Source organism: Haliotis rubra, unplaced genomic scaffold (genome assembly GCF_003918875.1).
Source record: "Haliotis rubra isolate DU_JTF1 unplaced genomic scaffold, ASM391887v1 Scf886, whole genome shotgun sequence".
Taxonomy (NCBI): Eukaryota; Metazoa; Mollusca; class Gastropoda; order Lepetellida; family Haliotidae; genus Haliotis; species Haliotis rubra.
Window position 1 is genome coordinate 51,875 of NW_025767619.1, and position 24,765 is coordinate 76,639.

The 24,765-nt window shown below is 43.9% G+C and overlaps 1 protein-coding gene across 3 annotated transcripts; it reads right to left on the minus strand.

The window, feature by feature from the left end:
- Nucleotides 1-1,056: 1,056 nt before the first annotated feature.
- Nucleotides 1,057-24,668, minus strand: LOC124263500 (protein draper-like). 3 transcript variants are annotated; one of them, XM_046698158.1, is made up of 7 exons: nt 24,644-24,668; nt 14,489-14,545; nt 5,083-5,367; nt 4,313-4,412; nt 3,227-3,279; nt 2,352-2,483; nt 1,057-1,837 (listed from the first exon to the last, which is right to left on the minus strand). In XM_046698158.1, exons 2-6 carry the CDS (start codon nt 14,520-14,522, stop codon nt 2,362-2,364), a joined length of 594 nt encoding a protein of 197 aa, XP_046554114.1. In that variant the 5' UTR covers nt 14,523-14,545; nt 24,644-24,668; the 3' UTR covers nt 1,057-1,837; nt 2,352-2,361. The 3 variants fall into 3 exon arrangements, with proteins under 3 accessions (XP_046554114.1, XP_046554113.1, XP_046554115.1); XM_046698157.1 differs by lacking the exon at nt 24,644-24,668 and adding an exon at nt 23,993-24,301; XM_046698159.1 differs by lacking the exons at nt 1,057-1,837; nt 2,352-2,483; nt 3,227-3,279; nt 24,644-24,668 and adding exons at nt 3,956-4,034; nt 23,993-24,301.
- Between the last annotated feature and the right edge of the window lie 97 nt (nt 24,669-24,765).

Here is a 24,765-nt window from a genome sequence, read left to right on the forward strand (position 1 = left end):
TAAGCACAGATACTGTTTTCTGTAGGCACAGATACCGTTTCTCTAGGCACAGATACCGTTTTCTCTAAGCACAGATACCGTTTTCTCCTGGCACAGATACCGTTTTCTCCAAGCACTGATACCGTTTTCTCCAGGCACAGATACCGTTTTCTCCTGGCACAGATACCGTTTTCTCTAAGCACAGATACCGTTTTCTCTAGGCACAGATACCGTTTTCTCCTGGCACAGATACCGTTTCCTCCTGGCACAGATACCGTTTTCTCTAGGCACAGATACCGTTTTCTCTAAGCACAGATACCTTTTTCTCTAAGCACAGATACCGTTTTCTCCTGGCACAGATACCGTTTCCTCTAAGCACAGATACCGTTTTCTCTAAGCAAAGATACCTTTTTGTCTAGGCACAGATACCGTTTTCTCTAGATACAGATACCGTTTTCTCCTGGCACAGATACTGTTTTCTCTAAGCACAGATACCGTTTTCTCTAGGCACAGATGCCATTTTCTCTAAGCACAGATACCGTTTTCTCTAAGCACAGATACTGTTTTCTGTAGGCACAGATACCGTTTCTCTAGGCACAGATACCGTTTTCTCTAAGCACAGATACCGTTTTCTCCTGGCACAGATACCGTTTTCTCAAAGGACTGATACCGTTTTCTCCTGGCACAGATACCGTTTTCTCTAAGCACAGATACCGTTTTCTCTAAGCACAGATACCGTTTCCTCTAGGTACAGATACCGTTTTCTCTAGGCACAGATACCGTTTTCTCTAGGCACAGATACCGTTTTCTCTAAGCACAGATACCGTTTTCTCTAAGCATTTTCTCCTGGCACAGATACCGTTTTCTCTAAGCACAGATACCGTTTTCTCCTGGCACAGATACCGTTTTCTCCAAGCACAGATACCGTTTTCTCCTTGCACAGATACCGTTTTTTCCTGGCACAGATACCGTTTTCTCCTTGCACAGATACCGTTTTCTCCTGGCACAGATACCGTTTTCTCTGGCACAGATACCGTTTTCTCTAAGCACAGATACCGTTTTCTCCTGGCACAGATACCGTTTTCTCTAAGCACAGATACCGTTTTCTCTAAGCACAGATACCGTTTTCTCTAGGTACAGATACCGTTTTCTCTAGGCACAGATACCTTTTTCTCTAAGCACAGATACCGTTTTCTCTAAGCACAGATACCATTTTTCCTGGCACAGATACTGTTTTCTCCTGGCACAGATACCGTTTTCTTTTAGCACAGATACCTTTTTCTTTAAGCCCATATACCGTTTTCTCTCGGTTCGGAAGCCGTTCTCTCCAGGGCGGTGGCCGTTTTCTCGATTTTTGCGGTCCGTTTTCGCTGGTGTCTGTTTTCTCCGTATCCTGGGAAACCGCAGGTCAGTTTCAGAATGTTTCAATACTGTGATACATCCTCCTGCTAAATATTCTTTACCACTGCCTAGGTAGCATGCTGATAACATTGGCACAACACGTGTTGCTCTCTGATGGTGTTGATCAAGAACTTTGTTATCAGATCTCAGCCCTTTCCTGTTTCCGCTGACTTACCGTTCCTACTTTTCTGAGCTGAGCGGTAACACTTAAATACATTCAAACCGTCTATCTGTAACTAGCAACTTCTTCACCATATGCAAAACGGCTCCTGTCCAGTCGCTTGCCCAATCTTGAAGACTAAACATCCATGGGACCAAGATCTCTGCGAGCTTTTTGACCAGCAGGTTGCCCAATCTTGTAGACACAACATCAATGCTGTTTGAAGAAGCTCATGGAGTCCCTTACAAACTTGCAGTCGGGGAAGGCACATAGTCGAGGACATAGTCTTGTCGATTACTGAAATGTACAAGAAAGGAAGTATATACAACTGTGGCGACAAATAAAATGTTTTCTCGATGGCGTGTTTTTATCAATAATGGTATCCCAGATGTGTCTATATACACCCTACGTAATATTTTCATAAAATTTTCATAACATTTTCATGATAATCTGTTGATTGAATCCATTGGTAGCGTGGTCTTCATACAATTGCCAACGAGCTCATCACAAAATCGTCCCCAAGCAAATGTCATCCTAGATTCTTTAGTCTTTCCCACTTTCAATTAGGTGACATGTAATTGGGACACTAACTTTAGTATGATCAGCTCTTCATTTTATTATTTTATTTCTTTCTTGTTCTATAGATGTTTACACGCCTTGATATTGCCAGAATAAAAGCTGCGTAAACCTAAACTCACACACTCTCTCAATTATAGATGTTTACACATATGTACATTTGATTTTACATAGAATATACCTGTAAATATTAGTGTTCATGGCATGCATCATATAAATGCATTTTTGTTCATACCAAATTTCATTCAGCTGCGAGATATCTGCTCCCAAGAAGTACCACCTGTTGTCATGCTGCAAGACGTTTCCCTGACTTCACCATAGTCGTCTGGTTGTTCAAGAATGTCTCTTGTCTGTCGAGTCTCGGTATCTGGGAGGGGTAAGTGAGAATCTAGAAGACGTCATTGTCTACAATCTGGTCATTTGACATGTCTATTTGAACTCATATACATTTTACTATACTGCGTTCAAAATGGATATCAATTAGAAATATAGCACTACCTCTTTTCCTATCCATATACAGGAATACTACATAAACATTTTTTCAAAGTATACATTGACTTTGATACAAAATAATACCTTAATGTAAGGTCTTTAAATGTTATGCATTTGTTTAATCACTTTTTAAATATGCTGTCTGCTGAAGGCGACCTCTGGCCAATAAGCATCAGCCAACCCCATGCTGTATGATACAGCTTAAAGGCAAGGCACCTGAAATGGAACTCGTGTTAGTTCAAACAGCAATCCCTCTGATCAGAGTAACTTCTGACAGTTGGCCATTACAGTATACAGACTGTGTACAGGCGAATGATTGACCCATATACCCGATGGAAAGCAGAGCATTTTTAATTTTTTCCTCCTGTGAGACATCCGAGCTGATATCATCCATGATAGCGTCATTAGTATTTTAGAAATAAACGTAAAACTGTCAACTAAAATCTAACAGTACTTCCCTGAATTGTTTGTGTGGTCAACAAAGTAAAGAGGCATAAGTTATCTATTAGATCAGTCAGATGTATGTTCTATATCTCTCTTGGCCCAGAGAATATTCTAAAAGCGTGTCTAAAATATAAATTCCTGACTAAATGATGTTGTGTGTTTGGTTGACATTACCAGAATTCCGACAAATTCTCCATTCCCTCAGTCTGCAAACAAGAATCAGAATTCTGAAAACAAAAGTAAAGAAAAAATGTATGTATTCATCCACTTTTGTGTTCTATCTCTTGTCATACGGGATGACTATTTCATATATCGCAAACAAATCCCGATTGCAGGAACTTGGTAATACTGTGTGGTCCAGCACGTAGAGGTCACAAATCAGTTGGTCACGGAGAGTACTTGGATGGGTGACCGTGTTTGGCAGCTTGACTCCTGTGAGTTTCAACGAAGCACGCGTGACACATGTGGTCGCACCTGAGGCAAGTGAGTTTGTTGAAAATTGCCCGTGTTCACCCCGCAGTGAATGGGTACCCGGTAGGATATGTCAAATGACTGGTAACCTTCTAGCAGATTGGGTTAACCTGGGTAATAAATTGTTAGCGCCTTGAGCATGCACAAGTGTGTGGATACAGGCGCTTTATAAACAGCCATTATTAGATTATAATTATTATCATCATATTCAAAATATATGTTATACTTCATCTCTACTTCCTCATTTGGCAACCCGGGAAGACCCGGGCTAGAATTGGTATTCAGCAATCCATGTTTGTCGTAAGAGGCGACTTACGGATCGGGATGTCAGGCTCACTGACTTGGTTGTCACATGTCATCGTATTCCAATTGCGGAGATTGATGCTCTTGTTGTTGATCACTGGATCGTATGGTACAGATTCAATTACTCACAGACCGCCGCCATATAGCTGGAATGTTGCTGAGTGTGGCGTTAAACAACAAATAGATAACTCCTCAACCAACAAGCCTCCTGGAACGGACACAGAATGAAAATGATAATTTCCTAAGAAGGGTAGTGACTGCTTAAGTTAACATGATATATCAAATTATTACAGATACTTACAGGGGTATTTAGTGAGCATAAGCAGGTGGTGGTTAAAAGTAATGATAATTGAAGGCATGTCCGATTAATGCTCCTGGAAGACACGAGTCTTGTCCCGAAATGACGCGAGTTGGTCACGCTTGTTTTGCAGGAACTAGTGTGTCAATGCGTTTGTCATATTTAAAGTGAAAATAAACATAACTTACTGTGTGACACCGCATCCGCAGAGTACAACCACAACCAGGACAAACAAGATGAACCAGGGACGGCTGTCTACGTCGACGTTGTGATCAGTGTCTGCTGATGCTACAGTGAAACGTAAACAATCTATAGAAATATAAATATTTCAAATCTATATGATTTCAGTGACATATTGTTTGAATAATTGCTCGTTAACTTTCAACATTTGATGTGAACTTACGGATGTGTCGAGCTACGGTTGTGTCGAACTATGGATGTGTCGATTTTACGATGCGTCGAGCTTAGGGTTGTATCGAGCTTATGGATGTGTCGAGCTTACGGAAGTGTCGAACTTACGGATGTGCCAAACGTACGGTTTTTCGAACTTATAGATGTGTCGAATATATGGTTATGTCGAACTTACGGAAGTGTCGAACTTCTTATAACGAAGTATTTTGGTATGTTCCCTTAATTTTGACACAACGGTGTTTCTTCTTTGGCATTTTTAGAAGTTGAAGTGTCAGATAAGGACAAACTTTATGGATGAACAACTTCTTTAAACGGGAGGTGCGACATTTAAATACAGATTCTTGTATCGTTGCATGCCTGTTTGTCATTATCTAAACAATGGCGTTTCACTTAAAGTGGACTCCGCACTTCTACAACCTATTCCGTCCTTAGGACCAGTCTCTTCAAGCTTTTGTCTGAACGTGTCTCCCCTGTCTGCGCTTTGAGCGCGATATTAAGAATAGATGAGCGCAAACAAATTGACTATTATTGTTGAATTATTTCATACCTGAGCCAATCTCACAGAAATCCCCGAGTGTGTTCTCGGAGCATCCCAAGGTACACTGTCCATTCTGCTGGTTACAGACACTCAAGAGACACGTCTTGCTGCACGGTTGGTCACACAGATCGCCATACCAGCCAGCGACACATCCTTCAGAGCATCTCCCTGTTTCCCGGTGACAGTGACGAACCTGCCTGAACTCATTCACTGCACATTCCTGGGGGCAGGTTCGTTCACACGTGTCCCCATACTTTCCCCACTCACAGCCAAATGCACGACGGAGGTCTGAACCTTGAACATGAAAATGAAAATTCATGTCAACATCTATTTCATAAATACCCGTTCTTTGTCGACGCTGACTGGAGTACAACATTTAGACATTCGAAATTTATGGTCGTATTTTTATAAAACATCATACATTATAATGGGAAGGTTTTGTTTCCGTCTGTTTTATTTTATTTATGATTGGTTTCTTTGTTTATCGCACTCCGCAATATTCCAGCTATATTCCAGCGGTCTGTAAACAATCGAGTCTCGACCAGACAATCCAGTGACTAATAAGCGTCGATCTACGCAATTGGGACACGATGACGTGTGTCAACCAAGTCAGTGAGCCTGACCACCCGATCCCGCATGGATTGCTGAAACGGTAGTGCAGGAGTATAACGGTAGAATAGGAGTATAACGATAGTACAGGAGTATAACGGTAGTACAGGAGTATAACGGTAGTACAGGAGTATAACGGTAGAATAGGAGTATAATAGGTATAACGGTAGTACAGGAGTATAACGGTAGTACAGGAGTATAACGGTATAACGATAGTACAGGAGTATAACGGTAGTACAGGAGTATAACGATAGTACAGGAGTATAACGGTAGTGCAGGAGTATAACGATAGAATAGGAGTATAACGGTAGTACAGGAGTATAACGATAGAACAGGAATTATAACGGTAGTACGGTAGAGGAGAATTATAACGGTAGTACAGGAGTATAACGGTAGTACAGGAGTATAACGGTAGAATAGGAGTATAACGGTAGTACAGGAGTATAACGGTAGTACAGTATAACGGTAGTACAGAATTATAACGGTAGTACAGGAGTATAACGATAGTATAAGGTATAACGGTAGTAGTGAGAGTATAACGTAGTAGTATAAGGAGTATAACGATAGTACAGAAGTATAACGGTACAGGGTATAACGGTAGTACAGGAGTATAACGGTAGTACAGGAGTATAACGGTAGTACAGGAGTATAACGGTAGTACAGGATTATATAACGGTAGTACAGGAGTATAACGGTAGTACAGGAGTATAACGGTAGTACAGGAATTATAACGGTAGTACAGGAGTATAACGGTAGTACAGGAGTATAACGGTAGTGCAGGAGTATAACGGTAGTACAGGAGTATAACGGTAGTACAGAATTAGTATAACGAATTATAACGGTAGTACAGGAGTATAACGGATAGTACAGGAGTATAACGGTAGTACAGGAGTATAACGGTAGTACAGGAGTATAACGGTAGTACAGGAGTATAACGGTAGAACTGGAGTATAACGGTAGTACAGGAGTATAACGATAGAACAGGAGTATAACGGTAGTACAGGAGTATAACGGTAGTACAGGAGTATAACGGTAGTACAGGAGTATAACGGTAGTACAGGAGTATAACGGTAGTACAGGAGTATAACGGTAGTACAGGAGTATAACGGTAGTACAGGAGTATAACGGTAGTGCAGGAGTATAACGGTAGTACAGGGTATAACGATAGTACAGGAGTATAACGATAGTACAGCAGAAGTATAACGGTAGTACAGGAGTATAACGGTAGTACAGGAATAACGGTATAACAGTAGTACAGGAGTATAACGGTAGTACAGGGTATAACGGTAGTACAGGAGATATAACGGTAGTATAATTATAACAGTAGTACAGGAAGTATAACGGTAGTACAGGAAGTATAACGGTAGTACAGAAGTATAACGGTAGTGCAGGAGTATAACGGTACGCAGGAGTATAACGGTAGTACAGAATTATAACGGTAGTACAGGAGTATAACGGTAGTAACAGCATTATAACGGTAGTACAGCAGTATAACGGTAGTGCAGAGTATAACGGTAGAATAGGAGTATAACGATAGTACAGGAGTATAACGGTAGTACAGGAGTATAACGGTAGTACAGGAGTATAACGGTAGAACAGGAGTATAACGGTAGTACAGGAGTATAACGGTAGTACAGGAGTATAACGATAGTACAGGAGTATAACGGTAGTACAGGAGTATAACGATAGTACAGGAGTATAACGGTAGTGCAGGAGTATAACGATAGAATAGGAGTATAACGGTAGTACAGGAGTATAACGATAGAATAGGAGTATAACGGTAGTACAGGAGTATAACGGTAGTACAGGAGTATAACGGTAGTACAGGAGTATAACGGTAGAACAGGAGTATAACGGTAGTACAGGAGTGGTATTATAACGGTAGTACAGGAATTATAACGATAGTACAGGAGTATAACGGTAGTACAGGAGTATAACGGTAGTACAGGAGTATAACGATAGTACAGGAGTATAACGGTAGTACAGGAGTATAACGGTAGTACAGGAGTATAACGGTAGTGCAGGAGTATAACGGTAGTGCAGGAGTATAACGGTAGAATAGGAGTATAACGATAGTACAGGAGTATAACGGTAGTACAGGAGTATAACGGTAGTACAGGAGTATAACGGTAGAATAGGAGTATAACGATAGTACAGGAGTATAACGGTAGTACAGGAGTATAACGGTAGTGCAGGAGTATAACGGTAGTACAGGAGTATAACGGTAGTGCAGGAGTATAACGGTAGTACAGGAGTATAACGGTAGTACAGGAGTATAACGGTAGTACAGGAGTATAACGATAGTACAGGAGTATAACGGTAGAACAGGAGTATAACGGTAGAACTGGAGTATAACGGTAGTACAGGAGTATAACGATAGAATAGGAGTATAACGGTAGTACAGGAGTATAACGGTAGTACAGGAGTATAACGGTAGTACAGGAGTATAACGGTAGAACAGGAGTATAACGATAGAATAGGAGTATAACGGTAGTACAGGAGTATAACGGTAGTACAGGAGTATAACGGTAGTGCAGGAGTATAACGGTAGTGCAGGAGTATAACGATAGTACAGGAGTATAACGGTAGAACAGAATTATAACGGTAGTACAGGGTATAACGGTAGTACAGGGTATAAAGGTAGTATAACATAGGAGTATAACGATAGTGCAGGAATTATAACGATAGTACAGGAGTATAACGGTAGTACAGGAGTATAACGATAGTACAGGAGTATAACGGTAGTACAGGAGTATAACGGTAGTAACTACAGGAGTATAACAGTAGAATAGGAAGTATAACGGTAGTACAGGAAGTATAACGTAGAACAGTAGTGTAGTAGAGTATAACGGTATTGATATTACAAATTATAGTGCAGGAGTATAACGGTAGTGCAGAAGTATAACGGTAGTGCAGGAGTATAACGATAGTACAGGAGTATAACGATAGTACAGGGAGTATAACGGTAGTAACGGTAGGGTATAACGGTAGAATAGATAGAGGTATAACGGTAGTACAGGAGTATAACGGTAGTACAGTAGTAGGAGTATAACTTGGTAGAATAGGAGTATAACGGTAGTACAGGAGTATAACGGTAGTGCAGGAGTATAACGGTAGTGCAGGAGTATAACGGTAGTACAGGAGTATAACGGTAGTACAGGAGTATAACGGTAGTACAGAAGTATAACGATAGTACAGGAGTATAACGGTAGTACAGGAGTATAACGGTAGTACAGGAGTATAACGGTAGTGCAGGAGTATAACGGTAGTGCAGAAGTATAACAGTAACAGTAGAATAGAAGGAGTATAACGATAGTACAGGGTATAACGGTAGTACAGGAAGTATAACGGTAGTGCAGGAGTATAACGGTAGAATAGGAGTATAACGATAGTACAGGAGTATAACGGTAGTACAGGAGTATAACGGTAGTGCAGGAGTATAACGGTAGTACAGGAGTATAACGGTAGTGCAGGAGTATAACGGTAGTACAGGAGTATAACGGTAGTACAGGTATAACGGTAGTACAGGAGTATAACGATAGTACAGGAGTATAACGGTAGAACAGGAGTATAACGGTAGAACTGGAGTATAACGGTAGTACAGGAGTATAACGATAGAACAGGAGTATAACGGTAGTACAGGAGTATAACGGTAGTACAGGAGTATAACGGTAGTACAGGAGTATAACGGTAGTACAGGAGTATAACGATAGAATAGGAGTATAACGGTAGTACAGGAGTATAACGGTAGTACAGGAGTATAACGGTAGTGCAGGAGTATAACGGTAGTGCAGGAGTATAACGATAGTACAGGAGTATAACGGTAGAACAGGAGTATAACGGTAGTACAGGAGTATAACGGTAGTACAGGAGTATAAAGGTAGAATAGGAGTATAACGATAGTGCAGGAGTATAACGATAGTACAGGAGTATAACGGTAGTACAGGAGTATAACGATAGTACAGGAGTATAACGGTAGTACAGGAGTATAACGGTAGTACAGGAGTATAACGGTAGTGCAGGAGTATAACGGTAGTACAGGAGTATAACGGTAGTACAGGAGTATAACGGTAGTACAGGAGTATAACGGTAGTAACAGGAGTATAACAGTAGTACGATAGGAGTATAACGGTAGTACAGAATTATAACGTATACAGAATAGGAGAATTATAACGGTAGTATAACAGAATTATAACGGTAGTACAGGAATTATAACGGTAGAACAGGAGTATAACGAACGGCATACGATAGTACAGGAGTATAACGGTAGTACAGGAGTATAACGGTAGTGCAGGAATTATAACGGTAGTACAGGGTATAACGGTAGTACAGGAGTATAACGGTAGTACAGGAGTATAACGGTAGTGCAGGAATTATAACGGTAGTACAGGAGTATAACGGTAGTACAGGAGTATAACGGTAGTACAGAATTATAACGATAGTATAGGATTATAACGGTAGTACAGGAATTATAACGATAGTACAGGAGTATAACAGTAGTACAGGAGTATAACGGTAGTACAGGAGTATAACGGTAGAATAGGAGTATAACGGTAGTACAGGAGTATAACGGTAGTACAGGAGTATAACGGTAGTGCAGGAGTATAACGGTAGTACAGGAGTATAACGGTAGTACAGGAGTATAACGGTAGAATAGGAGTATAACGGTAGTACAGGAGTATAACGGTAGTGTAGGAGTATAACGGTAGTGCAGGAGTATAACGGTAGTGCAGGAGTATAACGGTAGTGCAGGAGTATAACGATAGTACAGGAGTATAACGATAGTACAGGAGTATAACGGTAGTACAGGAGTATAACGGTAGAATAGGAGTATAACGGTAGTACAGGAGTATAACGGTAGTACAGGAGTATAACGGTAGAATAGGAGTATAACGGTAGTACAGGAGTATAACGGTAGTGCAGGAGTATAACGGTAGTGCAGAGGAGTATAACGGTAGTACAGGAGTATAACGGTAGTACAGGAGTATAACGGTAGTACAGGAGTATAACGATAGTACAGGAGTATAACGGTAGTACAGGAGTATAACGGTAGTACAGGAGTATAACGGTAGTGCAGGAGTATAACGGTAGTGCAGGAGTATAACGGTAGAATAGGAGTATAACGATAGTACAGGAGTATAACGGTAGTACAGGAGTATAACGGTAGTGCAGGAGTATAACGGTAGAATAGGAGTATAACGATAGTACAGGAGTATAACGGTAGTACAGGAGTATAACGGTAGTGCAGGAATATAACGGTAGTACAGGAGTATAACGGTAGTGCAGGAGTATAACGGTAGTACAGGAGTATAACGGTAGTACAGGAGTATAACGGTAGTACAGGAGTATAACGATAGTACAGGAGTATAACGGTAGAACAGGAGTATAACGGTAGAACTGGAGTATAACGGTAGTACAGGAGTATAACGATAGAACAGAATTATAACGGTAGTACAGTAGTGCAGAGTATAACGGTAGTACAGTGAGTATAACGGTAGTACAGGGTATAACGATAGAATAGGAATAGGAGTATAACGGTAGTACAGGAGTATAACGGTAGTACAGGAGTATAACGGTAGTGCAGGAGTATAACGGTAGTGCAGGAGTATAACGATAGTACAGGAGTATAACGGTAGAACAGGAGTATAACGGTAGTACAGGAGTATAACGGTAGTACAGGAGTATAAAGGTAGAATAGGAGTATAACGATAGTGCAGGAGTATAACGATAGTACAGGAGTATAACGGTAGTACAGGAGTATAACGATAGTACAGGAGTATAACGGTAGTACAGGAGTATAACGGTAGTGCAGGAGTATAACGGTAGTGCAGGAGTATAACGGTAGTACAGGAGTATAACGGTAGTACAGGAGTATAACGGTAGTGCAGGAGTATAACGGTAGTACAGGAGTATAACGGTAGTACAGGAGTATAACGATAGAATAGGAGTATAACGGTAGTACAGGAGTATAACGGTAGTACAGGAGTATAACGGTAGAATAGGAGTATAACGGTACTACAGGAGTATAACGGTAGTACAGGAGTATAACGGTAGTGCAGGAGTATAACGGTAGTGCAGGAGTATAACGGTAGTACAGGAGTATAACGGTAGTACAGGAGTATAACGGTAGTGCAGGAGTATAACGGTAGTACAGGAGTATAACGGTAGTACAGGAGTATAACGGTAGTACAGGAGTATAACGATAGAATAGGAGTATAACGGTAGTACAGGAGTATAACGATAGTACAGGAGTATAACGGTAGTACAGGAGTATAACGGTAGAACAGGAGTATAACGGTAGGAGTATAACGGTAGAATAGGAGTATAACGGTAGTACAGGAGTATAACGGTAGTACAGGAGTATAACGGTAGTACAGGAGTATAACGGTAGTACAGGAGTATAACGATAGTACAGGAGTATAACGGTAGTACAGGAGTATAACGGTAGTACAGGAGTATAACGATAGTACAGGAGTATAACGGTAGTACAGGAGTATAACGGTAGTACAGGAGTATAACGGTAGTACAGGAGTATTAGTGCAGGAGTATAACGGTAGTGCAGAAGTATAACGGTAGAATAGAATACAACGATATAACAGAGTATAACGATAGTACAGGATTATAACGGTAGTACAGGAATTATAACGGTAGTGCAGGAGTATAACGGTAGTACAGGAGTATAACGGTAGTGCAGGAGTATAACGGTAGAATAGGAGTATAACGGTAGAATAGGAGTATAACGGTAGTACAGGAGTATAACGATAGAATAGGAGTATAACGGTAGTACAGGAGTATAACGGTAGTACAGGAGTATAACGGTAGAATAGGAGTATAACGGTACTACAGGAGTATAACGGTAGTACAGGAGTATAACGGTAGTGCAGGAGTATAACGGTAGTGCAGGAGTATAACGGTAGTACAGGAGTATAACGGTAGTACAGGAGTATAACGGTAGTGCAGGAGTATAACGGTAGTACAGGAGTATAACGGTAGTACAGGAGTATAACGGTAGTACAGGAGTATAACGATAGAATAGGAGTATAACGGTAGTACAGGAGTATAACGATAGTACAGGAGTATAACGGTAGTACAGGAGTATAACGGTAGTACAGGAGTATAACGGTAGAATAGGAGTATAACGGTAGTACAGGAGTATAACGGTAGTACACAGAGTATAACGGTAGTGCAGGAGTATAACGGTAGTACAGGAGTATAACGATAGTACAGGAGTATAACGGTAGTACAGGAGTATAACGGTAGTACAGGAGTATAACGATAGTACAGGAGTATAACGGTAGTACAGGAGTATAACGGTAGTACAGGAGTATAACGGTAGTGCAGGAGTATAACGGTAGTGCAGGAGTATAACGGTAGAATAGGAGTATAACGATAGTACAGGAGTATAACGGTAGTACAGGAGTATAACGGTAGTGCAGGAGTATAACGGTAGTACAGGAGTATAACGGTAGTGCAGGAGTATAACGGTAGAATAGGAGTATAACGGTAGAATAGGAGTATAACGGTAGTACAGGAGTATAACGGTAGTACAGGAGTATAACGGTAGTGCAGGAGTATAACGGTAGAACTGGAGTATAACGGTAGTGCAGGAGTATAACGGTAGTACAGGAGTATAACGGTAGTGCAGGAGTATAACGGTAGAATAGGAGTATAACGGTAGAACAGGAGTATAACGGTAGAACAGGAGTATAACGGTAGTACAGGAGTATAACGGTAGTACAGGAGTATAACGGTAGTACAGGAGTATAACGGTAGTACAGGAGTATAACGGTAGTACAGGAGTATAACGGTAGTACAGGAGTATAACGGTAGAACAGGAGTATAACGGTAGAACAGGAGTATAACGGTAGTACAGGAGTATAACGGTAGTACAGGAGTATAACGGTAGTACAGGAGTATAACGGTAGAATAGGAGTATAACGATAATACAGGAGTATAACGGTAGTACAGGAGTATAACGGTAGTACAGGAGTATAACGTTAGAACAGGAGTATAACGGTAGTACAGGAGTATAACGGTAGAACAGGAGTATAACGGTAGAACTGGAGTATAACGGTAGTACAGGAGTATAACGATAGTACAGGAGTATAACGGTAGTACAGGAGTATAACGATAGTACAGGAGTATAACGGTAGAACAGGAGTATAACGGTAGAACAGATTACGTAGGTACTGAGGAGCTAGACCATGGACACTTTTGAAAACAAGGAGTAGAGTTTTATATATTTAACCCTTCACCTCACACGACGCAGCGTCCATGCAATCATTAAATGCTTTGTGACGTCTTCAGCTTATGATCTCCATGGAAACTGAAGATAACTACGAATGGAGAGATCACACAATAATATATGTTTTCCTACAAGTGACAAAACCTCTATACATTTAATAATTGGTGTACTAAATTCTTCTTCAAGTAAGAGTTTTCGTCTCCAAAGTTCGTGGTGACGACCTCTGACTCTGTTCCTCATTCCTATTAATATAAACAATACACTTAACTTCTTTACGGGGCTTTCATTTAGTGACTGTGGGTGAGAGGTTAAGAAAACATCATAAATATATATTAATCCAACTGATTGTGTTGGTGGTACTCAGACGTAATGAGAACCAAGAAAAGTGAAAGCCATCCCCAGTTGCGCCATAGTATATGCCAATAACTAAGAAGTACAGTTTGCTCTGTCCCATGTTATAAGAGTACTGATGTCCTGAGCGGTCCCAGTTGAAGTACGATGACGTCAGACAAGACAGGCTGCTGATGTAAGCTGACCAAGGACATACAGATAGGAACTTACACAACAGAACAAGTAGTCTGGTAAATGACACCATGATTTGTATTACTCGTCACCGACCTGCAAATAGAGAGAAGACAACTTGAACACCAACAACAGAACTAGGTACCTTTGTATAGCTATGTAGAAGTATGTTGGTACAAATTTGGTTGACTTGTTATTTCCCTGGCATCGGTTCACACTCTACATACTCCGATTAAATAGATTTCAAAATAATGGTGAGTTACATGGCATGTCAAGTTGCAGCGTGTTACATATGTGTCTTGAGTGTATGTACCCAAGACACCAGCTCATGAGTGAGTGAGTGAGTTAGAATGGCTTTACGCTGCTTCTAACAATAGTCCAGCAATATAACGGCGGGGTACACCGGAAATGGGCTCAACACATAGTTCTGTTATAAGGTTACAAATGCATCTCATATACAAGAAATGTACTGGAGATTCTGCCGATTTACTTTGCTGTTTCAAGAAACTTGCTTTCATACTACGGACAGTAGATTCGTTCACTTTCTTCTTCAGTTCACAAGAGTACTTACGGGCTGCCTTCTTAACACCATGTTCAATCGCATACACAGCAATTTTCGCCCGTACTTCCGCATCATAGTTTTAGTATTCCCCACGTTTCCTTTTACGGAATGATGTGTCACTTGTCGCCATTTCTTCCTCAAGTAGATCTACTGCAGCATTTGCAGCGATTACAATTTCGATCTCAGTGTCATCTTTACACTCATTTGGATCTGGAAGTCCAGGTGTCTTGGGGGTAGGTGCTTTCTTTAACCACATTCGCAATGCCAACGTCAGGTCGTCAGAATTCGGAACATAAGACTGATGTGTTTTTCATCTCTTTATATACTAGTACTTGCATCACGATATCTCACTTCCTAAGCACTTAATACTTCCGTGAGTAAACGGATTGCTGTGTACTAGTATATCGCACAGATAGGGATTTCCTGTGAGTAAGCAATAAACGCCGCCTGACAGGTTAAGCCACTCTGTTTGTTTTCACTGCTATTAGTGGCGGCCAAAGAGACAGCTGGCAGTTCCGACAATTACCGATTGCGCGAATAATTGACCGCGCGATGTAGTCTAAACTGTCAATTCCGCGAAAATTGCACCACGCGAAAATAAGTACGTTTACAGTATCACAAATCCATTATTGAGAATTACGGTTATTTCGTGGGGATAGATGCTATTATAATGGATGCTATCACTGCTTGGTAATAATCCAAGGGTAGAGAACAGAATAACTGTCGCTAACAGAGCATAAAAGTCCATTAAAGTAGCACTTAACGGTGAATTATCGAGTAGTTGACAGTGATTTCCGATCACAAGGTACGACATGAGACCATGGAATGATGTAACTTTAACCGAATCATCAAGGTTGTATCGGGACATGTGACAAGGGCGGAGCTGGCTGGAACACCTTAAAAAGATACTGTTAGCACTATAGAGTGGTGCGGGTTTCAAAGTCGGCAGAACGTTCGCATAACGATCGCGCAGTTCCATATCTGCTATAGAGCTTGCCGTGTCCTGTCCTGCCCAACTCACCTTGCAATGACGCGAGAGATCGAGTAAACCTATGTGAGTATAGAACCTAGTGTTGAGTTATTCATTGTATGCCAGAAAGCCAGTACATGAATGCAATGTTGTAGTCGTCTGACCTCTCACTCCTAGACTTAACATTGCCCGTGGATCAAGCGAGTGTGTAACTTGAGCTAACATCACCCCACTCTCCTACCCAGAGTTCCATGCGGCAAGCCAGCATAGTACCTCTGCCACAGGCCAGAAATTCGTCACTTCTTGCACCGTCCATTCAATATAATCTACATTTTTCTTAACTCTTTTATTTTTGACGAGTCTATACATCAAATTAAACATCTTTGATAGAATGGTTTTGTTTAACTGAGAAAATATCCTAAAACATGTAACACTATTTCGATTTGCGTAGCGATCCTTTGTTTACATAGGTTGTACGGCTCCACGTGCTGTCATCGAACTGATGGAGAGCAAACGATGCAACCAGATTGATATCTAAATATGTTCTGTCATAGACCTTACTGTCGCAGTTGTGGAAGAATATATATGTAACAATGTAAAACATTGTGAAGAGCGCGCCGAAAAGTTTGCGTAAGGCCAGTCTCTTTCTATTATGAATATGCGTGCTTGTTTACAAACAAGAGAAAAAAAAGTCCAGTCACGTGATATGCAAATTAGCCTGTGGCAGTGATGTTATGCTAAGTCATCACTGCGCCGGAGTGTGACATCACCCCTGACGATGCGGAACAGTACTCATGTGGGGGAAGCGAACCCGGGTCGTCGGCGCGAGGAACCAACGCTTTAACCACTAGGCTACCCCACCTCCCCACCAGCCCATGTGATGGGTGTATGTACCCGGTACACCAGCCCATGTGATGGGTGTATGTACCCGGTACACCAGCCCATGTGATGGGTGTATGTACCCGGTACACCAGCCTATGTGATGGATGTATGTACCCGGTACACCAGCCCATGTGATGGTGTACCCGGTACACCAGCCCATGAGATGGATGTATGTACCCGGTACACCAGCCTATGTGATGGATGTATGTACCCGGTACACCAGCCTATGTGATGGATGTATGTACCCGGTACACCAGCCCATGTGATGGATGTATGTACCCGGTACACCAGCCCATGTGATGGATGTATGTACCCGGTACACCAGCCCATGTGATATGATGGATGTATGTACCCGGTACACCAGCCCATGTGATGGATGATGTACCCGGTGATATGTACCGGTACACCAGCCTATGGGATGTATGTACCCGGTACACCAGATGTGATGTATACCGGTACACCACCAGCCCATGTGATGGATGTATGTACCCGGTACACCAGCCCATGTGATGGATGTATGTACCCGGTACACCAGCCCATGTGATGGATGTATGTAACCGGTACACCAGCCTATGTGATGGATGTATGTACCCGGTACACCAGCCCATGTGATGGGATGTATGTACCCGGTACACCAGCCCATGAGATGGGTGTATGTACCCGGTACACCAGCCATGTGATGGATGTATGTGATGGATGTATGTACCCGGTACACCAGCCATGTGATGGATGTATGTACCCGGTACACCAGCCCATGAGATGGATGTGTATACACCGGTACACCAGCCTATGTGATGGATGTATGTACCCGGTACACCAGCCCATGTGATGGATGTATGTACCCGGTACACCAGCCCATGTGATGGATGTATGTACCCGGTACACCAGCCTATGATGGATGTATGATGGATGTATGTATGTGACCCGGTACACCAGCCCATGTGATGGATGTATGTACCCGGTACACCAGCCCAGCCCATGTGATGGATGTATGTACCCGGTACACCAGCCCATGTGATGGATGTATGTACCCGGTACACCAGCCCATGTGATGGATGTATGTACCCGGTACACCAGCCCATGTGATGGATGTATGTACCCGGTACACCAGCCCATGTGATGGATGTATGTACCCGGTACACCAGCCCATGTGATGGATGTATGTACCCGGTACACCAGCCCATGTGATGGATGTATGTACCCGGTACACCAGCCCATGTGATGGATGTATGTACCCGGTACACCAGCCCATGTGATGGATGTGTATGTACCGGTACACCAGCCTATGTGATGATGGATGTATGTACCCGGTACACCAGCCCATGTGATGTACCCGGTACACCAGCCCATGTGATGGATGTATGTACCCGGTACACACCAGCGGTACCAGCCCATGTGATGGATGTATGTACACCAGCCCGGTACACCAGCCTATGTGATGGATGTATGTACCCGGTACACCAGCCTATGTGATGGATGTATGTACCCGGTACACCAGCCCATGTGATGGATGTATGTACCCGGCACACCAGCCTATGTGATGGATGTATGTACCCGGTACACCAGCCTATGTGATGGATGTATGTACCCGGTACACCAGCCCATGTGATGGATGTATGTACCCGGTACACCAGCCCTATGAGATGGATGTATGTACCCGGTACACCAGCCCATGAGAGGGATGTATGTAACCGGTACTCCAGCCCATGAGATGGGTGTATGTACCCGGTACACCAGCCCATATGATGGATGTATGTACCCGGTACACCAGCCTATGTGATGGATGTATGTACCCGGTACACCAGCCCATGTGATGGATGAATGTACCCGGTACACCAGCCTATGTGATGGATGTATGTACCCGGTACAGCAGGCTATGAGATGGATGTATGTACCCGGTACACCAGCCCATGTGATGGATGTATGTACCCGGTACACCAGCCTATGTGATGGATGTATGTACCCGGTACACCAGCCTATGTGATGGATGTATGTACCCGGTACACCAGCCCATGTGATGGATGTATGTACCCGGTACACCAGCCCATGAGATGGGTGTATGTACCCGGTACACCAGCCCATGAGATGGATGTATGTACCCGGTACACCAGCCTATGTGATGGATGTATGTACCCGGTACACCAGCCTATGTGATGGATGTATGTACCCGGTACACCAGCCCATGTGATGGATGTATGTACCCGGTACACCAGCCCATGTGATGGATGTATGTACCCGGTACACCAGCCCTATGAGATACCCGGGCCTATGTGATATGTACCCGGTACACCAGCCCATGATGATGGATGTATGTACCCGGTGGATGTATGTATGTACCGGTACACCACAGCCCATGTGATGGATGTATGTACCCGGTACACCAGCCCATGTGATGGATGTATGTACCCGGTACACCAGCCCATGTGATGGATGTATGTACCCGGTACACCAGCCTATGTGATGGATGTATGTACCAGCCCATGTGATGGTATGTACCCGGCCTACACCAGCCCATGTGATGGATGTATGTACCCGGTACACCAGCCTATGTGATGGATGTATGTACCCGGTACACCAGCCTATGAGATGGATGTATGTACCCGGTACACCAGCCCATGAGGAGCCTATGTGATGATATGTACCCGGTACACCAGCCCATGATGATGGATGTATGCCAGCCCATGGATGGATGTAACCCACACCAGCCCATGAGATGGATGTATGTACCCGGTACACCAGCCCATGTGATGGATGTATGTACCCGGTACACCAGCCCATGTGATGGATGTATGTACCCGGTACACCAGCCCATGTGATGGATGTATGTACCCGGTACACCAGCCTATGTGATGGATGTATGTACCCGGTACAGCAGCCTATGAGATGGATGTATGTACCCGGTACACCAGCCCATGTGATGGATGAATGTACCCGGTACACCAGCCTATGTGATGGATGTACCCAGTACACCAGCCCATGTGATGGATGTATGTACCCGGTACACCAGACCATGTGAAGGATGTATGTACCCGGTACACCAGCCCATGAGATGGGTGTATGTACCCGGTACACTAGCCCATGTGATGGATGTATGTACCCGGTACACCAGCCTATGTGATGGATGTATGTACCCGGTACACCAGCCCATGTGATGGATGTATGTACCCGGTGCACCAGCCCATGTGATGGATGTATGTACCCGGAACACCAGCCTATGTGATGGATGTATGTACCCGGTACACCAGCCTATCAGATGGGTGTATGTACCCGGTACACCAGCCCATGTGATGGATGTATGTAACTGGTACACCAACCCATGAGATGGGTGTATGTACCCGGTACACCAGCGCATGTGATGGATGTATGAACCCGGTACACCAGCCTATGAGATGGAGGTATGTACCCGGTACACCAGACCATGCCTATGGATGGATGTATGTACCCGGTACACCAGACCATGGATGGGTGTATGTACCCGGTACACCAGCCTATGTGATGGATGTATGTAACCGGTACACCAGCCCATGTGATGGATGTATGTACCCGGTACACCAGCTCATGTGATTAATGTATGTACCCGGTAGACCAGCCCATGTGATGGATGTATGTACCCGGTACACCAGCCCATGTGATGTATGTACCCGGTACACCAGCCTATGCGATAGATGTATGTACCCGGTACACCAGCCTATGTGATGGATGTATGTACCCGGTACACCAGCCTATGAGATGGATGTATGTACCCGGCACACCAGCCCATGGATGGATGTATGTACCCGGTACACCAGCCCATGTGATGGGTGTATGTACCCGGTACACCAGCCCATGTGATGGATGTATGTACCCGGTACACCAGCCTATGTGATGGATGTATGTACCCGGTACACCAGCCCATGTGATGGATGTATGTACCCGGTGCACCAGCCCATGTGATGGATGTATGTACCCGGTACAACAGCCTATGAGATGGATCTATGTACCCGGTACACCAGCCTATGTGATGGATCTATGTACCCGGTACACCAGTCTATGTGATGGATGTATGTACCCGGTACACCAGCCTATGAGATCGATGTATGTACCCGGTACACCAGCCCATGAGAGGGATGTATGTAACCGGTACTCCAGGCCATGAGATGGGTGTATGTACCCGGTACACCAGCCCATATGATGGATGTATGTACCCGGTACACCAGCCTATGTGAGGGATGTATGTACCCGGTACACCAGCCCATGTGATGGATGAATGTACCCGGTACACCAGCCTATGTGATGGATGTATGTACCCGGTACAGCAGGCTATGAGATGGATGTATGTACCCGGTACACCAGCCCATGTGATGGATGTATGTACCCGGTACACCAGCCTATGTGATGGATGTACCCGGTACACCAGCCCATGTGATGGATGTATGTACCCGGTACACCAGCCCATGTGAAGGATGTATGTACCCTGTACACCAGCCCATGAGATGGGTGTATGTACCCGGTACACCAGCCCATGTGATGGGTGTATGTACCCAGTACACTAGCCCATGTGATGGATGTATGTACCCGGTACACCAGCCTATGTGATGGATGTATGTACCCGGTACACCAGCCCATGTGATGGATGTATGTACCCGGTGCACCAGCCCATGTGATGGATGTATGTACCCGGTACACCAGCCTATGTGATGGATGTATGTACCCGGTACACCAGCCTATGAAATTGGTCTATGTACCCGGTAAACCAGCCCATGTGATGGATGTATGTAACTGGTACACCAACCCATGAGATGGGTGTATGTACCCGGTACACCAACCCATGTGATGGATGTATGAACCCGGTACACCAGCCTATGAGATGGATGTATGTACCCGGTACACCAGCCCATGGATGGGTGTATGTACCCGGTACACCAGCCTATGTGATGGATGTATGTAACCGGTACACCAGCCTATGTGATGGATGTATGTACCCGGTACACCAGCCTATGTGATGGATGTATATACCCGGTACACCAGCCTATGAGATGGGTGTATGTACCCGGTACACCAGCGCATGTGATGGAAGTATGTACCCGGTACACCAGCCCATCAGAGGGATGTATGTAACCGGTACTCCAGCCCATGAGATGGGTGTATGTACCCGGTACACCAGCCCATATGATGGATGTATGTACCCGGTACACCAGCCTATGTGAGGGATGTATGTACCCGGTACACCAGCCCATGTGATGGATGAATGTACCCGGTACACCAGCCTATGTGATGGATGTATGTACCCGGTACACCAGCCCATGAGATGGATGTATGTAACCGGTACACCAGCCCATGAGATGGGTGTATGTACCCGGTACACCAGCCCATGTGATGGATGTATGTACCCAGTACACCTGCCCATGTGATGGGTGTATGTACCCAGTACACCTGCCCATGTGATGGATGTATGTAACCCAGTACACCAGCCTATGTGATGGATGTATGTACCCGGTACACCAGCCTATGAGATGGGTGTATGTACCCGGTACACCAGCCCATGTGATGGACGTATGTAACCGGTACACCAGCCCATGAGATGGGTGTATGTACCCGGTACACCAGCCCATGTGATGGATGTATGTACCCGGTACACCAGCCTATTTGATGGATGTACCCGGTACACCAGCCCATGTGATGGATGTGTGTACCCGGTACACCAACCCATGTGAAGGATGTATGTACCCGGTACACCAGGCCATGAGATGGGTGTATGTACCCGGTACACCAGCCCATGTTATGGTTGTATGTACCCGGTACACTTGCCCATGTGATGGATGTATGTACCCGGTACACCAGCCTATGTGATGGATGTATGTACCTAGTACACCAGCCTATGTGATGGATGTATGTACCCGGTGCACCAACCCATGTGATGGATGTATGTACCCGGTGCACCAGCCTATGTGAAGGATGTATGTACCCGGTACACCAGCCTATGAGATCGATGTATGTACCCGGTACACCAGCCTATGTGATGGATGTATGTACCCGGTACACCAGCCCATGTGATGGGTGTATGTACCCGGTACACCAGCCTATGTGATGGATGTATGTACCCGGTACACCAGCCCATGTGATGGATGTATGTACCCGGTACACCAGCCTATGTGATGGATGTATGTACCCGGTACACCAGCCTATGAGATCGATGTATGTACCCGGTACACCAGCCTATGTGGTGGATGTATGTTCCCGGTACACCATCCCATGTGATGGGTGTATGTACCCGGTACACCAGCATATGTGATGGATGTATGTACCCGGTACACCAGCCTATGTGATGGATGTATGTACCCTGTACACCAGCCACTTAGATATTTGTCCTGAGTGTATGTCGACACCCACCCCCAACATCCACCCCTCTCCCCTTCCCCTCTAAGCTGTGTGTCCCATTATCCTAACACGAGCTGAATTCGACATTCTGGTGATTTCGACGATTGCATTGCTCGCGCTATATCGGGTGATTATGTGTGCGAACGGAGTGCACAAACAGTTTCACTGGTAGGGCGGGTGCCCAGTCGCTGTCCTGAGAAGTTTTATTGACAATGGAAATCGGGAAGTAAAGTTATATAAAAAGCAAACAAACATCAATATTATTTACCCGAGATCGTTAATACCACTTTAGATGCAAAATCAGTTGCCTTTATAACAAAAAATAGCAAGCGAAAATTCAGTAAGATCAGTCGTCTGCTGGTGACAGGCAATATATAAATAGGAAGCCACGTGATCACAACACTCCCTCGCAGTACAGCAAAGAGCTCATCGTCGAAAACCCATACAAAATACCCGCATGTTAGGAGCGGCCACTGTTTCGCCGATACGATGTCATCAACGCTATTTTTGTAGGAAACACTTGATATGTTTGTGTGAAATTGATGAATATATCCTTTATCACCCCATGTTAGTAAAATAAAACTTTAAATGATATTACAGATAAAAATTACGTTTTTGTCTAACATCGTCGAAAACCCCTGACAACGGGATACACCTGAGCATTACGGGTGCATGTTTCTGCACTTAACGCCCCAGTGAAGGCGAGGAAACAGATATGCGTGAGACTGTGTTATTCTCAAACAAAGGACACCATGCAGTGTGTGCGACTAACCATCAGCGAGTTCTCCCAAAATACAGCTTTACATGCAAACTGAACCAGTCTTCATCATGAAGAGATCGATATGTCCTCGACGTGAATCCTCAGTCAGCCCCCTCAGTCACAGATGGATCCGAGCATCGGAGTACACCTGAGTTCATCATAGAGCTGTGTCATGGCGCTGTAGGTATTCAACCACTTTTTAACCAATATTTAACGAATATCCAACAATATTCCAACCACAAACTTCAACTTTAACACAGTTCTTGTCGAAACGTTGATATTTTAATCTGAATGTTATTTTCAATTTGAAATAGGGCATCGTTTCAACAATGATTCAACGTTGTTGTGTCTGGGCTATTACATGAATTAACTCATGGCTATTCAATTTTGGGAGAATATGTCTGTTGGATTTACACACCATTCGGTTATCACCTTCTGACTAACTACATCACACCTGTTGTTGGGGTGGAACCTCTTAAATCGACTACATCAGTGACGGACAATGCAACAACATCGACGTCGTCAAACAGTAGATAAAGACTCGTGGGCCCTGGTACGGTTCTTGATGTGTTCTCGGAACATGCGTTCTGTGATATTTAAACCGAACCGTGCTTTAGAAGAGTTCGTATTTTACTGGAACTACCAATCAGCACATTGACTTACTTGCATATAGGTCCGTATAAAGTGCTTGAATTGTCCTGATATGGCAATATTTCCGGGGACTAATTTTCACTAAACCGTGTAGCGTGGGTATTGTTGCCTCGAATGTAACCTTGATTGTGATT

Coding starts and splice junctions, on each gene's coding strand:
- LOC124263500 (XM_046698158.1), bottom strand. CDS start 14,522: ATGGTGTCATTTACCAGACTACTTGTTCTGTTGT. Junction 4,413..5,082: donor TTTCTGTGAGATTGGCTCAG/GTATGAAATAAT, acceptor GTTTCACTGTAG/CATCAGCAGACACTGATCAC. Junction 3,280..4,312: donor TGCGGATGCGGTGTCACACA/GTAAGTTATGTT, acceptor TTTTGTTTTCAG/AATTCTGATTCTTGTTTGCA.